Source organism: Engystomops pustulosus, chromosome 7 (assembly GCF_040894005.1).
Source record: "Engystomops pustulosus chromosome 7, aEngPut4.maternal, whole genome shotgun sequence".
NCBI lineage: Eukaryota > Metazoa > Chordata > Amphibia > Anura > Leptodactylidae > Engystomops > Engystomops pustulosus.
The window spans coordinates 147,619,271-147,642,297 of record NC_092417.1 but is presented as its reverse complement, the minus strand read 5'-3'; the positions used below and the strand labels follow the sequence as shown (position 1 = coordinate 147,642,297).

Genomic DNA, 23,027 nt, shown 5'->3' with positions numbered 1-23,027 from the left:
ACATTAACATTTCATGCGTCCCAATCATCAGGCTGTCTAAGCCACTATAATAATTATGATGTGCAAAAGACATCTAAAGAGCTCCTAAGCCCCTTTAAAAAACTGCAGTAATATCCTGACTAATGATACATCTGTCCAAATGTGTCAATTTTAATCCAAACTGTCTAATAATTCTTTGTGATGCAGTATCCCCTCAATTAGTAGTAGCCACACAAACTCCCTCCTGGCAGTGTGGAGCCAGATTTACATGGAAGTTTCAGAATTTCTTCATGTGTTCTAAAAGGGCAATATTTAAATATTTGGTTGAAATACAATATTTTCTCAGAGATCAATTGCTCGGAGGGAACTTATTTTTCTCTCCCCAGCCCTCCGTCAATCCTACTGCAAAATTTCTATTCCTGAAAAATGGTTGTAATCCATGCACAATAGCATTTTCCAAAAATATCCATATTAACTCTTCCACACCGTGCAGCGAGAGAAATAGCCTATTCTTTTCTATGTTCTTTCCATAATTATTATTACATATGTCTTGCTGTTCACTTTCATGGAGCCCTAGGAGGACAGTATTACTGATAACATGTAATGCGCGCTTACTGTTATGTATGTGATACCTTAGGATGTGTTTAGCTCAGTATCTCATCACTAGTTCCCCCCTGACATCTGGCTATTGTTGCTACCTTTTCCTGCTTACAGGCAATCACTATATTACACATCACACAGGGTCACCAAGGAAAATGGCCACTCCAGAGGGAGAGATTAGACCTCAGGCTTTTTCTTTCCATGAATTTGATACTCGATATTTTCTGCATTTAGAGACATTTCTGGCTACAACTTGCATTATTCTGTATTTTCTACATTAACAATAATTACAAATAGATATTTTTAGTAATAATTCTAAAGAAATAACATGATAAAATCCCCCTTAGAGTATCAGGTAGCACACGGCAGCCGCAGGAGGCATTCGTCTGTCAGAGCTGCCTTAGAAATGACCTCCATGAATAATTGACTGCACTTCAGCCTGGATCACCATCATCGCGCACTAAAAGTGTTTCCTACATGGACCTTGTTTCAGAAGCAGCTTTCAGTGCATTTGTTCCCATACCAGGAAGGTGCCCTCTGCAGAATGGCCCTCGGCCTCTGGAATGTAAGCTCCGGATGAAAGATTAATATTTGCAAGGGGAGTCATTGGCCGCACTGTGAACTGGTTACTTATATACTCTCTATATTCATATAATCCTAAAAGGGATATATTTAGGGTTTAGGCTCTTGTACGGTCTTCATTTAAAAAGTAACTGTAAAGTTTATTGGGATGTAAAACAACTTTCACATATAATAATTTGGGAAAGTCATTATAATTTTACAGTTAAGCTTTAAAGAGGACCTGTCACCCCATTTATCGGCACTAGGAGCTGCTTACTAAAGTAAGCAGCTCCTAGTGCTTGATCAAACGCCGCAAAAACCTCCGGTAACGCTATCAAACACTGCGGCAGGGTACAGTGTAATCATCGGACAGCTTGCAAATCTGTCCGATGTATTCATGAGGGGGGGCGGTCTGAGGCGCTGCCTCTACCCCGGACCGCCCCGCTCGCTCCATAGGCCGGCATTGACTGCCGCGCGCTAGGCGGCAGTCACCGCCCCTAGTCACGCCCCAACCCCGCCCCCTCATGAATACAATTACACTTTACCCTGCTCAGTGTTAGATAGCGTTACCGGAGGTTCCAGGTAACGCTATCACTCTAACACTGCGGCGTTTGTTCAAGCACTAGGAGCTGCTTACTTTAGTAAGCAGCTCCTAGTGCCGATAAATGGGGTGACAGGTCCTCTTTAAGGCTAGTGCTCTGTCTAAGGTATATGTCTAGCTAGATGGCCATATCATATTCATTTGGCATATTCATTTATGGCAAATTAAAACCCTGGGTCCAATGTCTTCATCCAACTACCACCTGTAGAGTCATAGCTCCATTAATGCTATATGACACATAGGCATTTTAGCCATTTTAACTTTAGGAGGCTGAAAGAAAAGCAGATTTATTGTTTCTTGATAATATTTCAATTGTGTGCAGACAGAAAGCCTTTCAAGTTAATGACAGTTAATGATGTAGGTATTTTATTTCTGTATTTCTCAGGAGCTTTCAGTGTGTTTGTTCCCATTCAAGTGACTGGGCCATCAATTATGACATATCATGTATAGCAGTGGTCTCCTGTGTGACAAAAGTAAACTTTGTGATATACTTCACTTAGTAAAGCAGATTTTCTGTGCCTTAGTTCTGCTTCATTCTCCTGTAGTGAGCAGTTTATTTGAAAGCCTTCTGAGCTCCATCCACTTCAGTCAGATAAGGAGGCTAATGACTAACTCTTTCTATACCTAGATTTCCCTTAATGATTAAGTTATCTATTGACTATAATCATCTGCACTAGTCATTAATAAAATGTTGTAGTTACACTTTGTGTAGTTACACTTTAAGGTGTTTGCACCCTCTCAATTAACAACACAGTGTATTCTTTTTACTAGACAAAGTTTAGCACAGCAAAGAGGCAGCATAAAGGAAATGGGCACCAGGTGTCTTCCCATTTTACCCTGCGGTTTGAGGGCTCCTTTAAAAGGAGAATAGCACCATTACCAGTGGGTAGGTTACTAGGACTGATGAGTTGGGGAAGCCAAACTGGGCTCCTCTATTTTTTAAGAAATGGCTATTTTAGTTGTTTTTTTTTCTCCTTTTCCTTTGATAACTTCATTATACGGTCAGTAGTAAGGGAAGTGAACCCTGAACAGGTATACCCGCCCTTATGACCATACAATCTATTACAATCTCAGAGGTTGTATCTTTTGTACATGGACTTGGCTTGTCTGAGTTTACACTCACATTGTTTGTATATGGAAGTGAGCTGTGTCTTGGAGCGGGACAATGCATGTGTATAAAATCCACCGTTTTCCCACGCTGTGCATGAAGTGCTCTCCTTATGTCTCTATATAATCATAAGGGTCGGTGCCGCGGGGTCTTGGATGTGTGTTTAGCGCTTAGTCAGATTTGAAGTGCATGTTGTTTATGACAGCAATCCCTTGCCTCCAGGTTCACCGGCCTGTTGAGCTGTGCTTAGTCTATTGTGTGTAATGCTCAGCAGCTGCTTGTATTTGATGGGCCCTCCAGCTTACCGTGACAGCTTGGGGCATGTTCACCTATGCATACAATTGATAGGAATAAATAGCAGAGCTGAAGGCCAAGCAAAAAGCTGAATCTGCAAAGTTGTGCTAAGAATTTTATCATAGCAGATTAGGACTAAAAAGAGGACAATAATATTCCCAATATCTAGGGATAGTTGGCAAAGGCCAAAGTAATTATCCCACTTTTAAAGGAAACCTACCATTTCAGATCGTCGGTGTAAGCTGTAAACACCGAGCACCAGCTCAGGGTGATACCGTGGTTTATAACACTAACGAAACTAAACACCGGCACCAGCTCACCCTGAGCTAGTGCTCGGTGTTTACAGCTTACACCGACGATCTGAAATGGTAGGTTTCCTTTAAAACTCCTAAAGTTCAAAAGTCCTCAGTGCTGCAGCCTTGGCTTTGTGATTTAGTTTTTAACTTGCCACCTTCCAAAAGCCACACATTTTTTAGTTTTCTGTTAACGTAACAGTAAAAGCGCTTGTTATCGGCATGAGGAATGGGGCATCCTTGTGAAACTATTTAATATTCTGCACAATGTACTGGGAAGCTGCAACAAAACATCCAAATACAGGGGATTTTATTTACCTGTTTTCGTGGAGTCCAAATGGGTCAGTTTTATCACAAAGATCCCACATTTATACAAGTTTTAATATATTTCTGCATATATTTCTTTTCATTTGCTGGAATCTTGTGACCGGTTGTTTTCATTTTGGGGCAGTGACCTCTGATTCTCCTTAGTTCCACTGTAATTTTTATTATGCGACTGGTATAGTAGAGCAGACACCTGCTGTGTATGGAAAGGGTTCTCTCCATACAACCCTAAAGGGGTGTTCTCATCTTTAGTATTTATGGCATATTCATAGGATATGTCATAAATACATGATAGTTGTGGGTTCCTCCTTTGGGAATCGCACTTATTTCAGGAACAGGGGTCCACTAAACCACTTCTCATGGGTGGGCTGAAGGAGATTACTGTACATGCTTTACCACAAAAAAAGTTGGTCCTAAAACGAACTATGCAATTTTCGGCAAATGCAGATCCAAGTTCAGTTGATAGGTCTGGGTCCTAGAGGTGGGACCTGCATCTATTATGTATTTATAACATATCCTCACCCTCATCTACCTGCCTGAACCCAACTTCACAATGCCACAGAAACACAGATATAATGTGAACTTCTGATGTCACTGTAGCTTACCTGGAAGAAACAGGGTTGTGACGTCACAGTTGTACAGTAACAATAACTTATTATATAGTACAGTAACATATTTGTAATGTCACAACATGTTGTGATATCATAATACTGAAGTGTAAGACCTACAACCCACCTGCCAGGAAATAGATGAATCAAAAAACCCTCTAGTGATGTCAAAACTGTTGTGTCACAGTATCTATCTAAGAGCTGGCCCAGTACACTTTGAGGTCGGATCACAGGGAAGATGTATAAGTTATATACCGACTGCACATCCACACATTATACAATAATCGATTGTCGCTAGGGCCACATTAACAACACAAACTAAAGGTTCTTAGTTCACATTTTGATCAAATTGTATAAGCCACTAAACACTTCACGGCTTTAGTGGGTCCCTACACTAGTGGCAGCACATGGCGTCCAACATCATTGCAACGTGGCACCAGCCGGGACCAAGACCAAGCAGCCCCCCAGTATCCATACTGGTGGACTAAGCCCCCAGGGATCTGGACTCCATTGACCTAAGAAGGGGTTTGCAGGAAACCTTGTTCATGCTGCAGAAACAGAATTATTCACATGCTTGGAACTGTTTATGCAAGAAATTTACCATGAATAAATGTGTCCTAATAAGCATTCTCAATCTCTCTAGTGTATATATATAATGTCTTTGAACTAGTGCAGTGGTTGTTGTAGTAGCAGGTATATGGTAGTAGCATATACGGTATGAGATGATGCCCCTCTATACCATTCATGGCATTTGAGATATGAAAGATCACATATTTAAGGTTTAATATACATTTGGAACCACTTATGAAGAGTTAAAAACTTCACATAGGTACATTACCTTTAATGAAATACTGTCAATAGGGAACCAGTCAAGTTGGACTGCGCCCACTCCCATACACAGAGGACTAACCCCTCAATTCCATGGGGCACAAAGAGATAACATAACCATCCATTAATTCATAACATAACCATAACCATCCATTAAAATGGTGCCCTACATCCCTAATAGGGTCGGCTCTAGGTTTCACTAGGCCCTTGGGCAACAGAGCCTCCATAGGCCCCTTTGTAGTGAACTCATATGGTGACATTAAAAATTCAGAAACCAACAGTCTCCTGTTCCCTAAAATATTGTCTAGTTTCTCATACCAAACAGCCCCTTGCTATATATTTTATTCCTCCGACATGGTATGGACTGATTAGATACAGCTCCCCGAACCACCATGGATTCCTTATGTACAGCCTTATGTGTGCCCCCACAGTAGTACCCTGTGCTGGCGCCGGCCCTGATCCCTAATAAAAAATATAAAATGTATAAAGTGATAAAACACAGAAATATCCTGTGCACAGTTACAAATATAAGTATATTAAATAGGCATCAACTAGTGAAATGATGAATGAAGCAGAACGGTCGGTCATGCATGGCTGTTTGCTCCATTATTCTCATGGAGCAACAAGGGGTCCGACTGAGGTACGCGGGACCCAATCAGACCCCTCGTTTTCGTGATCTGTGGGGGTCTCATCCCCCACCGATCAGCAAGTTAGGTCCTATCCTGTGGATGGGGCCTAACATGTATTTGTGGGAAAACCCCTTTAAAGGTACATCAAGAATAGTTAGTGCAGTTCCCGAGCAGTGCAGGGGTGCCAGATTCATGAAGTCCCTGCACCTCCACAGGAACTGCACAGTACAGACTATTTTTGCACTACTTTTGATAAATGTGGCCCTTTGACTTGTAGCTGAGCTGATCATGGATGTATTGTTTACTACAGTATCCCAGGCCCATTTTGCACCGCTGCAAATCACAAGCATACGCTGATGTGCTATACATAGTACAGTGTGGATCTGGTCCAAGGCCAGGAGCTGATAATAGCAGAGAGTTCAGTGTCAGATGTGACAGGAGATTAGGGCTGAGTGGTTAAATGGTTGTTCTCTGTTTGTTTCCACACAAAGCGCATTGATTCCCCATCACCATCAGATCCGCTTCCCTTCATGCTGCCACGTGCAGCTTTTGTCTTTCATGCGGCCTTTGTTCTGGATGATATTGCTCGGATCAGACCTGTACATCCTACCTGATGATAACAGTGTGTTATCTGCGGCCACACAGCTACGTGGTGCTCCCAGCTCTGCAGCACGTGTGTCCACCATTTACACTTCACAACATTTTCCCAAATGTCTCATTTAAGAAATCTCCCTCTTCTCCTGCATCATGAAACATAAAGGGATGAGTGGAAAGTATATAATGTAAGCTAGACGGGGGACTGACATAAATGGATAATGAACGGTGAATTGCACACCATTGACGAAGCAAAGGAAAAATCCCAACCTATTAATAAAAGCCAATGGACTACGTAATGTGAAGGGTATCGACGATTGCCGATGAACTGAGTATATGAATGGTCTCTCCGATAGACTATGTTACGGGTATCACCGATTGCTCATGGACTGACTATGTGAAGGGTGACAATGATTGCCGAGGGACTGAGTATGTGAAGGGTATCGCCGATTGCTTATGGACTGAGTATGTGACGAACATCGGCGATTTCTGAGGGCAGCGCAGTGGTTTAGTGGTTAGCACTATGGCCTTGCAGTGCTGGGGACCTGGGTTCAACATCTGCAAAGAGTTTGTATGTTCTCTCTGTGTTTGCGTGGGTTTTCTCCGAGTTCTCCAGCGTAATCTGTGTGTGCTATAGAAATAAAGAATTCTAAAATAATTACTATGGACTAGTAAGTGACGGGTATTGCTGATTGGTCATGGACTAACTCTCTGATGGGTATTTGTCTGCTGTTATAAACAAGAGTCTTGTCAAAGTAAATTTCAGAAAGTTTGGGAACCACTATTTATGTAAAGTGTTGTAGGTTATACCCTTAGTACTGAGTATGATAAATAATGGAAGGCATTGATGGTCTCTTAGCGTCCAGGCACCGTGTGAAGCCCATGCGATTAATGTGAGGCCTGCATTAATAACCAGACAGACTCATGGTAACTCGTCCTTTTGCTGTCTGGTACATTTCATCACTCCAGGAGATTAGTCGCACAAGGATATCTCCTCAGATCACAGAAAGGTACAGCTTTGATTTTGGATTCCATTACATCTGTTCACTGAGGTGTTGTTTTTTCCCAGATTGACAGGTACGCACAACAAGATCTGAAGAAGGGTCTTCACTTGTACGGAACTGAAGGAAACATTGGCCTCACCAACGCATGGAGCATCATCCAAACTGATGTAAGTATCCAATATCCTCATCCATAGTTCAGATATCTTCACCTTATGGAGAGATGATACTGTCCTGCCCTGTAACTGACAACAGGACTCCTGGCATTACACCGCATACAAACATCTGCCTAGTGTTGGTTTCCCTAGTTTCTAGTTAAAGGGGCACTCCACTTTAAATAATTCTTACTTATTAGATTGGTTCTCTGATAATAAACTGTCCCTTCGTAAGGACCAGGGCCACCATCAGAGAAGGTTTAGTGTGACTGTTTTCAGTGGGCCCTGAGGAGAAGGGGCCCCAAGTCACAGAAAACTCTCCTCCCTTCCTAGGTTCAGGGAACTCACTGTGCACACAGCACCGAATTATCACAAAATTTGCCAAAGGCCCCAGCTTCCTAGTGGCGGCCCTGGTTAGGACTGTTGTGAGGTGTTTCCCTGTAGCGCCACCCCAGGTGTAATAAAGCATTTCACATTCAAATCCTTGGGTTATGTGTGTTCAGTTCAGGTAATACAGTGCATATTCTACAGGCTGGAGATACCAGTGTGATGGAGATGATTAAGAAGCTGATAACATATAATATTCTCTTTGCTCCTGCAGTTTCGGTGCTGTGGGGTGGCAAACTACACAGACTGGTTTGAGGTGTATAACACGAGTCGGGTCCCGGATTCCTGTTGCTTGGAGTTCAGTGAGAATTGCGGCTTACACTCTCCTGGGACATGGTGGAAAGCGGTATGTGGTCTTTTATACACTGATACAACGTCTTTCTAACATGTGAATGAACAGATCCTGAAGAATAGAGGAAGAGTTTTCTAATACCTCCTATAACTTGAGGAATACTCCTTTACCTTTATACTTGAGGCCCGGGTTATTTTCTCTACAGAAGTTGAATCACTATTTATCTGAAACAAAGCTCCATGCAAGGGAATTTACTGAATACAGATATACAATGATCCCTTTAAAAAACAAAACAAAAAAACACACAAAATTCAGGTCTACGGTGATGCCAAGTAGGAAGCAAATTCTGGCCCATGCAAGAGGATCAGGATAGTAAAGTGGTCTTTTGGATATGTGAAAGTGTGACTTCGATGGGAGTGGCTTGAAGTAAGCTCCACCCATTAACGTTTTCAGATAGAATCCTGTTATTATAGGGATTGTCCTACAAGCAAACACTTCTATTTCTCAAGCCCAGTATCTTCACAACATTTACTTACTTCTCAAGTTTGGGACTTTTGTTGCCCCATTGATCCTGGGTTCTTCATTGGGCAGGGCAGTCCTGTTCCATATCCCATTTTAGACTAGGAAATGCCAGTTCTTAGAGCTGTGGACTTTGTGTTCTTCTCCGATATTTAGAGAAGTGCTGACACCTGTACTGCTGATTCAGAGATGTTCACTTACATAATGATTTATGTAATTTCACCATTTACAAATCATATGGGCTCTACGACCTCCTAAAAAATTTCCAATGTAATTGTCACAATTATCATAGAGCTTAAAGAGGACCTGTCACCCGTAAAAAAAGGCACTAAGAGCTGCTTACTTTAGTAGTCACCGCCTCCTCGGACCGCCCCCTCATGAATACGCCGGACCGCTGTAAGCTTGGTCTGGGGTCCTGAGGCTATGGCGCTGCAGTGTCTGCTAGTTTTATTGGAGGGTTCCGATAAATCTAGCAGTTTAACACTGCTAAAAATGGAATAGCGCTAGGAGCTGCTTACTTTTTTATGGGTGACAGGTCGTCATCTTTAACCTTGTTGATGAGAACTGAACACCATAGGGATTTGTTTTGCTGTGATGAAACTATTTTGCTGTAGCATAAAATCAATCCAAGTATATTATCCCTTCCCCCATATATAACGACTGATCCAATAATGAATTATAGAGTAATTTGGGGTTACTTATCGTTAGGCCGCCTCCTTGCGACTGCCTTTGGAGCTCCATTATCTGTCAGATTTATTTATTTATTAAAATTCCTTTTATTAGTAGCCAAAGTACAAAAAGAAGAACATGAACGCAGTGCTTATCGCATTTCAAATAAACAAATCAAACAGGAGTCACATAGAATGATACACATTGCATAAAATCACATCAGGTATGACTATTACAAGCTCGTGTTTCAGTCCCTCCTGCACTCCTGCCTTTTTTTATAGTATTTTAAAAAACAAGGCCACGGGAAGTACCCGGACTCAGTAGAGTATCCACAGAGGGTTCCCCAGGGCAATCACTAACTGTAAGAACAGGAAGGTAAATTATGGAAAGGTAAGGGGGTGGTAAAGTAGTGGGAGAAAGGAATAGAGGGTGGGAGACAAACAGATTTATTAAAGTGGCGTTGGCCCTGAAATAAATCTGTCCAAAGTGTCTGCAACTTTTTCTGAAGATGATTACTGTAAATACCCGAAAGAGGAAAGAAAAGGTGCAATTTTTGTGCTGAAAATTCCCCACTCGGCTTATACCTAGGTAAATAAAAATAAATAAATAAATAAATGGAGTATACACCATTCCGACACCCTAGGCAGCTCCTCTTTTTTCAGTGGCGGCTGACATCACAGTTTCTGCGCCTACCAGACCGTGTGCGCGGACCTGACACAGATTTTTTTTATGTGCTAGCTATACTGGGGGCTGGCTATATACTAAAGGGGACAGGCAGGCTATATACTACAGGGGGAAGGCTGGCTGTATACTAAATGGGCTTGCTATATACTACTGGGGGGCTGTCTGGCTATATACTATTGGGAGCTTGCTGGCTATATACTGGGTGGAGGATGTGAGCAATGCCTTTCCCATTCTAGGCTTATATTCGAGTCTATATGTTTTCCCAGTTTTGGTGGTAAAATTAAGTGCCTCGGCTTATACTTGAGTATATACGGTAAAATAAAAATTGCAAGCAGATACAGCAGGATGCTTGACTGACTGCGATTTTTAAAAAAAAAATTCAAGTCATAAATCTGGCTTTACACGGCTTTGCACTAGCAGTGGTCCTATGTTTCAGCTACTATTTCTAAGAGTTGGGAAAAGGCCATTGCGATTTTTACCACTGAAAAATCACAAAATAAAACCCCTATGACATTATTTTGCCCCTTTTTTTAATCAAAAGTCAAGACTATCCTATGATATATCCACAAGGTCGTTGTAGGTGTAGTCCCACTCCTCACGTATGTGCTTTCCCTTATTCCAGCCTTGCTATGAGACAGTGAAGATCTGGCTACACGAGAATCTTCTGGCGGTCGGGATATTTGGACTCTGCACTGCTCTTGTACAGGTCAGTGGTAGATATGGAGAACACGCTCTAGGCACTTAATGTGTATGAGATGCTTCACCTGATGTCCATTCCAGCAATGACATCTTTCTAATGGGCCTGTATCCTCTATAGACAAGGTTAACAGCAGATGCAGACATGTGGTATGAAGAATGTGACCTCCACAGGAGACGAGATGGGGATGAAAGTGAATGGATGTATTATGTATGAAGCAGATCGCTTATGGAAGCTGAAATCCTAGTGTATAGTGTGATGGCATATGGCAAGTACTGGCCATAAATTGGTTGTCAGCTTATGTTAGGCAATAATGTCACTTGCCAATTGTCCCAGAAATGCTATGCTTGCATTCAAGTAACAAGCCAGTTTTACAAAAATACACAAAAACATTGGAGGCTTCAGCTCTGCACTTTAAGTAACTCGTATATCAAAGTTTCTCAACACTTTCCAATAACAACACCAACAATGAATGTAACATCTCTGACAATAGGAGAGATTAAATTGGTTATAGAAACTAAGGAAAAGAAAAAAGATTATCTTATTTTAGCCACAAATGGCGCCACATAAGGCCAGGTCTGGTATTGCAGTTCCACCTTATTAATGTGCATCTTTTTAGGCCCATGCAACTGTTTCAAATTATTATATCCTAAAAATACCCCAATAAATATTATGAAGAACCAAGATTTCAGTAATATATGTTTGCATAGTATACAAAGAAATGTTAATTATTTTGGGTTCCAATGTTAACTACAAAATTGAATGATGACAGAACATCTTGTTCTAATTCTCTTTCCTGTAGATCCTTGGACTTACATTTGCCATGACAATGTACTGCCAGATGGCAAAGACTGACACATACTACGCCTGAGACATCCATCCCGTCGACTCCCTGCTCTCATTACTGAGATGTACCCGGGAGGAACCTATGTGGTTTTCAAAGCAGATCTTCCTTAGTTCTGTTCTTCCTCCTTTTTTGAAGCCACCACAGACAGCCTCGAAAAGCACAAGAGCCCTATGAAACATCCTGACTTTCTCCAGGTATGGAGGACAGACAGCGGGTGGGAAGTGGACAACCCTACAACAGAGTCCGACGATGGAGGCAGAACAGTGCCATGTGGTCTGTGGAAGCCAAGACTTGGGGGAGGGCCCTCTGTGCTTTTTTGGGGGAGCAGCGGGTTTTATACTGATCACCACATGATCAAAGGAAGCACATCTTTACCTGTTCTCTCCAGCCAATATCGTGTTACACAAGAACTGTACTGCCTTTAGTGATTTCCGTCTGGTTGAGTTATACAAGCTTACATAACAAAAGGCCAAAAGAATATACACTTGTATGGACTACGGGTCTATAAATCATTACCATATATTTAGTATTCCAAGATTGGGAAATCAAATATGTGTCACGCTTAAAAGTGAACGCTGCCAAATAATTAACCAAAAGTCACTGCCATGCCATATGGCGGTAAATGTATGGATCAGATGGACAATATTTATAGTATTGAAAGTCCTATTATTCTTTAGATGCAGTGACTCATCCACAGATTGTTAGAGAGTAAAGACTAAATGGATAACCCAGAGAAAGATTTCGATAGGAAAGCCATTGGCTGGACCATACCATCTTCCTCTAGCTATCCCAACATCCCTTATGTTCTTTAACATTACTTTTGTAATTTTTTTTGAGTAGTTTTTTCCCCCTTCTTAAAATATCCATCTTCCTTATAGGCTGTGATGAGCAATCACATATTTATACAACTAGAACAGGCATTTTTGGCCGGCGTTGGCAAGTTTAAAGGAAGTTGTTGAGGCGTCCGCGCCCTGGGAGGCTGCCAGATTTACATATGTACATAGAAACAAAGTTTAGCAAAAGAACAGAGACATCTGTATAAAGATTGTTACAGAAAATAGAGAAAAGACTATGCAGTTTGTTGCCGAGACTCTTCCCCAAGTATCTGTGGAGCTTTGCTCTGCACCTTCAGCAGAGTCTTCACACTTGATGTCACCTCTCCCAGTAGGAGACCTGGAGTGACAGCAGACAGCACTATCCTGACACATAAAGGCAGCTCATGAGACTTCCCCTTCCTTCTCAATGTTTCCATTTTTACTAGAGCACTTATGATTCAGTTTATATAAAGGCACAACCCTGTCTCACCCGCAAGCAAGACAGTAGATCACCGCTCCTTTTTTGAGGGGTACGGCTTACATTGAACATCATTCCCTTAACCTACATTGTGAGTTCAATGATGACTGCTTCCTGGTAAGATCCCTGCAGAGTTTCTCACTTTTGTTTCCCTATTTTCAGTGTATATAATTATATACATAATTTATGCAAGAAGTATAGTGAAAATTTGTTCTAATAAAAATGTTTATCAGACGCCTTGTGTGTGTTGAGTGCATGGACTGACTCTATCGCTGGCTGCTGCGGAGCTATGGAAGTCAAGGGTTGATTTACTGTGGATCTACAGGGAAATTACACTCAGCACTTAGTAAGCTTTCTCTCTAATGTACACTTACAACGAACACTCTGCTCAGCGCAGTGTAGCAGCAGCCCAAGGGCTCATGCATGAAAGGGTAGTAGTGCTGGTTCAGCAGCGGCTCTTATTCTAAGGGGTGCACCTATCCAGCAGGCTACGTAGGGTACGGCAGCTGGTCCCATTCACTTCAACAGGCCCAGTGCTGCTGCATAAGGGGGTAACAGTCCCAGAGATTGCACCCCCACAGATCATAAAGTTATATCATATCCTTGAGAAAACATGGTCTCTACATGCAGCCTACAAGTAAGTACATTTAAAGAAGCCTGGTAGAGCTGCAGATATACCACAATCATTGGACATCAGAATTAGCCGCTACATTATATACTTCTTCATTATAGAGTACCTGCCATGCAAATTAACCAACCCAAAATAAATACTTCATTAAAAACTATGACTAAAAAGCTTTGCCCTAATCTCTAAATGGTTCCTTTCCATTACTGCAATGGTAAAAAATCAGTTTGTAAGACCAATGAGGTCTTGTATATTCAGTGGTTACCGCATTGCCCTGACTCCTTGTTCCTGATTTACAGGTCTTACTGCTACAGAACAGGCTGCCACGTGGAATGTTCAGAGACAGCTCTGTTACATCATTGGCCACTTAAAGTCATGTGACCAGGGTGATGTCATCTAAGGTCCTGTTAAATTTGCGCAGTCTACCTCATGTACATATCTGATCACATGAAAAAAACAGCAGCCTCCATGGAGGATGGGGAGGAGTAGAAGTCCATGGAAGCTGATGTGATCATGCCATGTACCGCCATGTTGTCAGATAATACATGGGGTAGATGCAGCAAATGTAACTGAGTAAAGGACCTTAGATGACATTACCCTGGTCACATGACATGCTGAGAAGAAGAAGGTAACATAAAATAAAGTTGATTTTTGGGGATGTAAGGGAATAAATTTTTGGCTAAAAGAAGAGTGTCATTTAGGCTCTATAAGAACCTGTCACTGGCCAGATTTCATGGACCAAACACGGTGGAAGAGACAAGAGTCCAAGCATCATATATGATGCAAATAGAAACCACAAAACCTCCAGACAATGTCATGTTGGGCTTCTTGTATCATATATTACTTTGATGCTTGGAGTTCCGAATCGTCCACCACATGTACCAGGTTTCCAAGATCGTGGATAGCTTTAATTTGCTAATTTTTTTTTTCTGAATGTCAGAAGTGATATTTCCTGTGTAATATGCAGTTGAATCCAACAAAGGTTTGGAGGGATTCACAGTGGATTTATGGCCACATTTAGGAGCACAGTGTGGAAAGTCTACACTATGGCTGCCACAAGTGGTGATTTTGATCATAACTTCCGAATTGATGAACTTTACAGACAACATAAACTGCTTGGAATCTTCTTGCACCGTGTTTGTTCCATGAAATCTGGCCACTACATGGTCCTGGACTAACAGACTGAGCACATTTATGTGTTTCTATCCTAAGGGTATATTCATAGGAGACATTTTTGACTGTGCAGCCAAACAGGTGAAGCACATGCTTCAATAATCCTCATCCTTATAGACTGTGTGGCCGGAAAACCACATTGATCTGATTTTGGCTGCATTATAGGAGATTCCCAAAATGAACTGAACACAACAAAAACCATGAAGAATTCATAGACTTTTATAGTGTGAATTTGAACATGTTTCTATTTAACCAAGAGTAAGCCTCATTTCTTAAAATCTACCACCCCTGACATAGCCATTTCTGCAGCACTACAGTCGATTTGTCTTGAAGCAGTAAAAAAATAATATGGGGGCAACTGACTGCAACGGGAAAACATTGTGAATTGTATTTATCTCACCCGTATACTGATATCTTCTGTGCCTGAGATCGGGAAAAGGGTTATTCAATCTTGTACATTCATGGGTCAGTGTGGTGAAGGAGCCGCACTTAATGGACTTACAACCACATCTACTGAGAGCCGCCTCTGGAGACCTCGCTGAGATGGAAGTTGTAGTGAGGATACAGTACGGAGATGAAAGCGGCAGCGGTGTAAATACTACTGACAGGTAATGAGTACAGAGCGGAGGCCTAGGAGGAACGTGCCGCAGCCAGATATCAGATAGATGCATCGCTTACAGACATCTAATATGAAGCTTTTCTCCTAAATCCCACAATCTATACTGTGATTGGTAGTAAAAGGCGCGCTCCGGAGTCTGTTCCGGTGTGATGTCACGAGGCGAAGGGTACGGATATTCTCATTACGGCTTTATACTGCCGCACCAATTACCCAGTGCACTCAGCACTTAACTGTCTTGTCTGCAGCGTGAAACCAGGCAATGATAATGACCCCGGTGCCTATGTGCACGGAATTAATGCAAACCCTTCCTATGCCCTCCGCTATCTTACTGCTTATTAGGGGCCGGGAACGAAATACCCAACTCCAGTCATGGGATACTCTCTGGTGAAAGCTTAAAACACATCAAACAGAAAGAGATTTATGTTCCACATTAAAACTGAGCGGATATATTCAAAACATGCAAGGCTGGCAGCTGAAAGGATTAGAGGAGATGTAAATGCAGGATATGATCTGCCAAGATAGTGATCTGCAGCCGCCCGCCTTCTCCTCCCTGTTGGGCTGACTCCAGAGAGGTAGATCCAGGGGAATGCGGCTGAATTGGCATATTATACACAGCTCAGGTTTATCTGCTGGTATTACCCACTAAATCCGGTTCTGCAATGTTCCACTCTCGATAACCTTTTCCCTTCCCACGCTGCCGACTTTTATTAATTCCACTTTGGCGTTCAGCGTTCTTACAATTATGCCGTCCTTGGACCGTGCCAACCACAGAATTATTTTGCTATTGTATTCACCTGCTACTAAAACCTTTCAGATATTTGTGCTTTTACCTACAGGAGAGTTTTAGAATTATCTTGGTCTAACAGGCGGTGAATTTCTAAAAATGACAAATTCTAGCAGCAGCCATCAGTCAGGTTTTCCCATTCACATCAGTACAGACATGCGTCAGAAATCTCTTGCCATAGAGCATAGGGTGGCGGAAAACGTGCCCTAGATCACGAGGGTCACCACTCAGCCAAGAACATTAGTCAGGGTGGTTAAAGGGGTTGTCCAGAGGTTTAAAAACATGGCTGCTTTCTTACAAAAACAGCTCCTTTCCTGACTTATAGGTAGTGTGTGGTATTGCAACTAAGCTCCATTCAACTCTATATAACTGAGCTGCAATACCTGCACTGACCACAGTAAGGTTTGGCGCTGTTTTTGGAAGAAAGAAGCATCTTTTTAAAAACTTTGGACAATCTTTTGAATAAATGTCAGGTCCACGACTAAAATATTGGTAACTTTTCATCAATTTCAAGCCAAAATATAAATGACCATGTTTAGTGAAGATACGTTACTTGGGCATGAACCCCTTCTTCTCAGGACGGTGATATCACATTTAATGGTCACATGCTAAAAACTGGCAGAGATGGTGGTGTTGGAGCCCCAGTTATCTAATACTCAAGCCCTATTCCTTAGAGAGGACACAACATTCACAGTCCTGAAAAACCCCTCGGATGAAAAAAAGATGATGTTTTGTCGGCTGAAACTGAGTTTCGCTCATTTTAACGTCTAACGTGACATGAATGAGGCTGCTAAATACAAAGGCCTCATAAGGTATAAGAAATGCTAACAAAATTTATAGTTGAATATATAATTAAACTACTTAATTTATTATTGCGAAATATGGTGACGGATCTCCTTTAATTTATTTCCAGTTCTATAAATACAGGCACTAGAGTCTGGGTGCCATGGCGGATTCTCGTCTACATAAATAAAAGCCGCTAAGATGGAAAATGAAGAATGTCCACAAAGATCTCCCGCCACCGTCATTATCGAGTTTGGCTGCCGAGTCAGCGTGATGTCCGGGTTTTATGGAGAGGGGGGGTCTGTGATCACAACATCCAAGTAAGATCCAAAATACTAATCCATGAATCCCACCAGTACCGTATTCCACTTCACACAGGACAAACACGTCTGCTAGAATCATTGTAGATACTGCAGGGAAAACAATACTTGTTCGGAAACATTGTGATAGGAGTGGGAGAATAATGGGACCTGCTGGTGCCTTTATTCTGAATGCCACAAATAGGGCACAAGCTGTCATAGACAAAGCTTTGTGGTATTTAGGCTTCAGAAAATAGAGGATGTTCAGCCATCTGGACGGCATATTTGTCAAGCACAAACCAAATCCTTTCTTCTACCTGCGCTTTAACCCCAAAGTCGCTGCCTCCCTGCTCTTAAACCAAACTTTCCCCAGAAATCACCTGGAAAGGCACATTGCATCGGAGGAGGAGGGAAGGAGTTACTGGCAGCATAGGGAGGTGCTGAATCCCTCTGGGTTGGAGGAGACATGTTTATTCAGCGGCTGACAGGCGTATTAAACGTTTGCGAGGTGTGTTTGAGATGCATTTCATCTGACAAACTCCTCACACTGCACTGTGATCAATGCTTTCAGGCCTCATTATTCCTGCTAACCTTCACTATGTACACAGAGAAGATTCTGCTCTTCACATTTGTCTGTATCCACATGGAATACGGGATGAGCTCCAGCCCGGACAGAATATGAGGAGCTGCAGCACCTGGACACATCCTAGTATATAAAGCAACAGGACGATTCGGAGGCTGAAGGCTGCAGTTTAGACTCAGCATTCAGTTTTGAGGCCTCTTTTGCTGCAGTATCTGAACCAATGTCTTTCATCTTCTATGTAAAGAAAAATACTGAGCCTAATCCACATCAGAAATGGATGCAGTGCTTTACGCTGAAGTTCAGTTGTGTGAAAGCAGACGAAAACTGATACAAACCATTTTTCTTCCCTGCTATAATTGTATGCAGTCTACAATCGAGCCACGGATCACATACGTGTTTGCATTCAAGTGCATCGGCCGTTACAACACCCTAAGGGTGATGGCACACGTTCCGTTCGGGCTGCATTTGTAAACGCAAACGTAGACCAAGCTGCCGATGTGAACGGGCCACGGCCCGCCCCGGAGGGTGCGGCTTGGTCTGCGTTTGCGTTTAAAAACGCAGCCAAAATGGAACGTGTGCCATCACCCTAAATGCACAGGAATGTATGCCGCCGGTCTACGGCATACGTTCACCATGATAGAAAGGAGGAGTGGTGACCCCCTCCCCTCTCCACAGCGATGCATGTCCTATCTTTTCTCCATGTACGGACCGCTACGTTGCTGTACCGTATCGCTCCATGCGCCCATTGCCGTCTATGGGGGACATGTGCATTGGGCCTTAGAGTGTATTCAGAAACTAGTTGTTTCACATTGCGTTAATTTGCACCTGAAATGTCGGGCAGCACAATTATTAAGGTTTTAGACCATGTTTAGGGAGTTTTTACAACTTGTCCGAAAAAGGGGCAAGGCCTAGTCTGGCCACCAGTAAATTCAGTCTGAACAGCAGAAATTTCATTTGCAAACTAGACCAACTAATAGCTGATCCAAAGTAGACTCCACAATCGTAAACCACCCCAGATACACCACCCAGAGCGATATATCTGGTGCAGAATATGACTGTGGAGTCCGACCCTTCTACATCAGGCCGAGGCACGCCCCCATTGCGCTAGTGCAGAGTTGCACTAGCCCTGAGGTTGTGTTCACACACAGCATTTGTTTGCTTGCGCTATTGTATATGCGTTTCCATCGAAATGCTTGCGATCAGGAACAAGCTTCATGTTTTGCATATAAACTATGAAAAACATACCGGAGGGTCAAATCTTTAGACAAATTTTTGCACAATTTTTGGTGCAAATAACCTCCAGTCCTGAGCATTTTGTGCAACTTTTCAAACAAAAGTCATAACAGACTCACCTGCCTCATATATATATAAGCCACTAAGATAAATCAGGCAATCCCAAAACCTTAGGGCGCTGTCACATGGGACGTTTTGGCTGCAGACCAAACCCCACCCATTACTTTAATGCAAAACACTGGCGGCTCGGTCCCGATGACAGGCATTTCCATAGAAACGCCGAAGCGATGGGGCCGCGGCCCGCCCCGATGGGTGCGGTTTGGTCTGCGTTTGCAAATGCAAACGCAGCCAAAACGTCCAGTGTGACAGCGCCCTAAGGCCGGCAGCACATGTGGCCCAAAAACGGGTTCATAACGCCATATGTCCCACCAGCCTAAGGGTGCGGTCAAATATACCGCTAGCGCTACATACAGAGACAGGCCTCGGCCCGATTGCATATGCTTTTCTATGGAAACAAAATTGATCGGTAACCAGAACCCAGTGTCTTGTATTGTCTCTATTAGGACCCAGGGTCCTCGTTTCCAATTGCACCCTGGTTACTGACCGCACCAAAACTAGACACACATTTCCAGACTTCATATAAATGTCCCCTGTGCTGTTCATCACACATCTGTGAACGGCCCTACCCTCACATAACGCCACGTGTGACCGCACCTTAAGTCGGAATCAGCTCACACACAGATCAGTGTAAAGATGAAACTGTTTCACATGCCAAAGGATTTTCTTTATATTTTTCTACAAATAACAAAATGTCCTACTACTAAGAGAAAAATGGCTCCCCAATAGGTTCCTCTGTTCCGGTGCTGCGGGACCAGACCTCAGTGTTGAGTCTCTCGCGCATACATACCTTAGGTCAATATCACCCATCATATTTCTCTCCTACAGTCTTTCATCTGGTCATTGAAGCAGAAATGACAGACATGAGACGTTCCTTATAGACCAGTCTATTCTACGCTCTGGAGGAGATCCCAACCACCGGAGTGTGACCAATGCAACCAATGGGTCATATCACACGTCCAGCAGAAATAAACAGCATACGTATAAATGTTCTGTCATCACTGCTCTCATCATCCATGGAAATGAAACTGATATGCAGACATTAGAGTGTAAGCTCATCAGGTTGGTATCTCCAATGCTTTGTAACTTACCCCCTCGGCTGCATCATGCTCCATAAACGCTGGCGCCTGCAAGGGATTATAATTATGTTACACTGTTCTATATAATTGCTATTCCAGGACCTTTATGGCATTGTAGAGGTTAAACTCCTTAGGCATTAGTGCCGGAGAAACTGATTGCTCAGCAGCAGAGCAGAAAGAAGCGATGGTGTAGCAAGGACACTGGCAGGGAGAATTACGATCCAAGTGGACCATCAATCCTGGCAGGGCCCGCCTGTACAAATTACACTACGTGCAGGGAATGTGTGAGCCCGCACAGGGGAGGACCTACTACTCCCTCACTACCAGGCACAAACATCAGTCCTGTAGTAGTTATGTGCCGTATGACTGAGGCCACAGAGGAGGCTGCATGCACTTATTCAATAGTCGTATACTGGGGAAAACATACTGAGATTTTGCTCAGCTACTCATGCTCTATAACATGCTGCCTGCAGATAGGGCACTATGTATAATCTTTACAGCTCCTCCTGCTCTATGACATGCTGCCAGCAGATAGGATACTGCATATAATCTTCTCAGCTCTTCCTGCTCTATAATATGCTGCCCGCGGATACATCACTATGTATAATCTTCTCAGCCCCTCCTGCTCTATAGCATGCTGCCTGCGGATAGATCACTATGTATAATCTTCTCAATTCCTCCTGCTCTATAGCATGCTGCCTGCGGATAGATCACTATGTATAATCTTCTCAACCCCTCCTGGTCTATAACATGCTGCCTGCAGATATAACACTATATACAATCTTCTTAGCTCCTCCTGCTCTATAACATGCTGCCTGCAGATAGGACACTATGTACAATCTGCTCAGACGTACCCTTACAACATATACTGTATACTTATATGGTGGAATACGTTGCCCGGTGACTCCTCCTATCCACTGAATGTGTGGAGGGTGATTGGCTGCTGTCAATGTACGGGGTTTCCCCATATCCCCAGCGTCCTCGCTCCTGCTGAGTGACATGTCCTTAGGCTTCTGTTGCCTCCGCTGAGCATATTATGTCGCTTGGCAGGATGAAAAGCTGTAACTTGCTATGGTGGAGCTTTGTAGAGGTTAAATCATGTAGTAAATTCCTTTTAAGAAAGGCCGACTCAACTGCTATACTGAGAAGTCACCTAACTTGCCAGAAAGTAATAGCCTATAGATGGTATCTACAGACAAGCCCTCTAGGTAAGAGAATGACACACAGATCACTCCTACCTAATGGCCGCTACACACATTGCTATGCTGCACCTTACATAAGACAACATCACTGGATATTAACGGACTGCCGACCCCGCCCCTTTATGTAGGGCCTTTGAAATGCAAATTAAAGGGGTTGGCCACTAAAAGAAACATTTCCTGGTTAACTTCAGGACCCTAATAGGGTCTCCCATATTGTAGTTACCCTGGTAAAAACTTCTCTAGTTTCATTTGTAGCGACGGTGGGCCAAGTGACACCCGGGCAGCAGGACTTCCTGTGATGCCATGTCGGCTTCTGGTGAATGGAGGGAACCATGCAGACTTTCCTGTATGTACAACCCCCTCTGTAATGCGTGGCTGGAGGGGGGTGTGCATAGCCTTGGCATGTACCTACAACCAAGGGGTCATAAAGGAGGGGATGTGCCTACAGTAATGACTACAACCCCCCCTTCCCCAGGAAGCCAGGAGGATATGGGCGCCACAGGAGGTCCAGAGTTCTGCTGCAAGTAGCCAGAGCCAGCACCAGCACTGGGCATACCTGGGCAAGTACTGGGGAGGGGGGAGCACATAAGGTTGTACATAAGGTATCCGAGGGTTGTATCCAATGAATCTATAAGATGTGAAGGGAGCTGTGTATAAAATAACGATGTCGGGCTGTTTGGGATGATAAATTAGGGAATATTTTAGGGAGCCAGGTGAGTTCACGGCAAAGGGGCCCACAGAGGCTCTATTGCCCAGGGGCCTACTGAAACCTGTAGCCGACCCTGTCGGTAGCTCCCGGGGACTGAAAGGATCTTTACTAAGATAAGTACAATATGACCCTGTTAGAGTCTGTTACTTGCCGTAATACTATTGGCCAACCCCTTTAGGCTGCGTTCACACGTGGCTTTTACATTGCGTTTTAAACAGGCTGAGGGGAGGAGATTTGCATTTACATTTTGGTCTTGGACCATGCTTCAAGTTATATTACCATAAATTGTCTTGTTTGTACATAATCGTCTTGTCTGTGACCAGACTGAGGCTGTGCTCACACTTGAAATTTACAATGCGTTTTGTAACGCAATATAACATCTGAGGAAAGGAGATTTTTCTAATAACATTCCGTTAACATTGTGTTTACAAAAAAAATGTCAACACAATGTCAGTGTTATGTTAACATTTTGTAAACACAATGTTAATGGAATGTTATCTCCTTCCCTCAGCTGTTGTTCAAAACACATTGTAAATTTCAAGTGTGAACGTTTTTGGTCCGTTTTTTAAGCAGTCCGTTTAAAAACACATCAGTTTTTGACCAGTTTTACCAATTATCTTAATTAAAATGGGTCAAAAACAAATGCGTTTTTAACGGACTGCTTAAAAATCGGCCCACAAACAGGTCCAAAACGTCATGCGTGCCACCGGCCTATGCCATAACCATGTGAAATCTATTCCTAAAAAAATGTACAGTGATTACTATGCGAGCCACAATTATAGAAACAATGGGGGATATTTATCATACGCTGGCGCTCGTGCGCCAGCGTATGATAGCCCCGCCGCTGCAAATTCGCAG

General features: G+C 43.0%; 1 protein-coding gene across 7 annotated transcripts in view; it reads left to right on the top strand.

Moving 5' to 3' along the window:
- TSPAN4 (tetraspanin 4) overlaps positions 1-13,200 on the top strand; it is a 430,281-nt gene extending 417,081 nt beyond the window's left edge. For all 7 annotated transcript variants that reach the window (XM_072118168.1, XM_072118169.1, XM_072118171.1 and 4 more), the window contains 4 exons: positions 7,489-7,590; positions 8,177-8,308; positions 10,749-10,832; positions 11,626-13,200. In XM_072118168.1, coding sequence (XP_071974269.1) covers positions 7,489-7,590; positions 8,177-8,308; positions 10,749-10,832; positions 11,626-11,694 — 387 coding nt within the window. In that variant the 3' untranslated portion in view covers positions 11,695-13,200. The remainder of the gene's footprint in view (positions 1-7,488; positions 7,591-8,176; positions 8,309-10,748; positions 10,833-11,625) is intronic.
- The last annotated feature ends 9,827 nt before the right edge of the window (positions 13,201-23,027 follow it).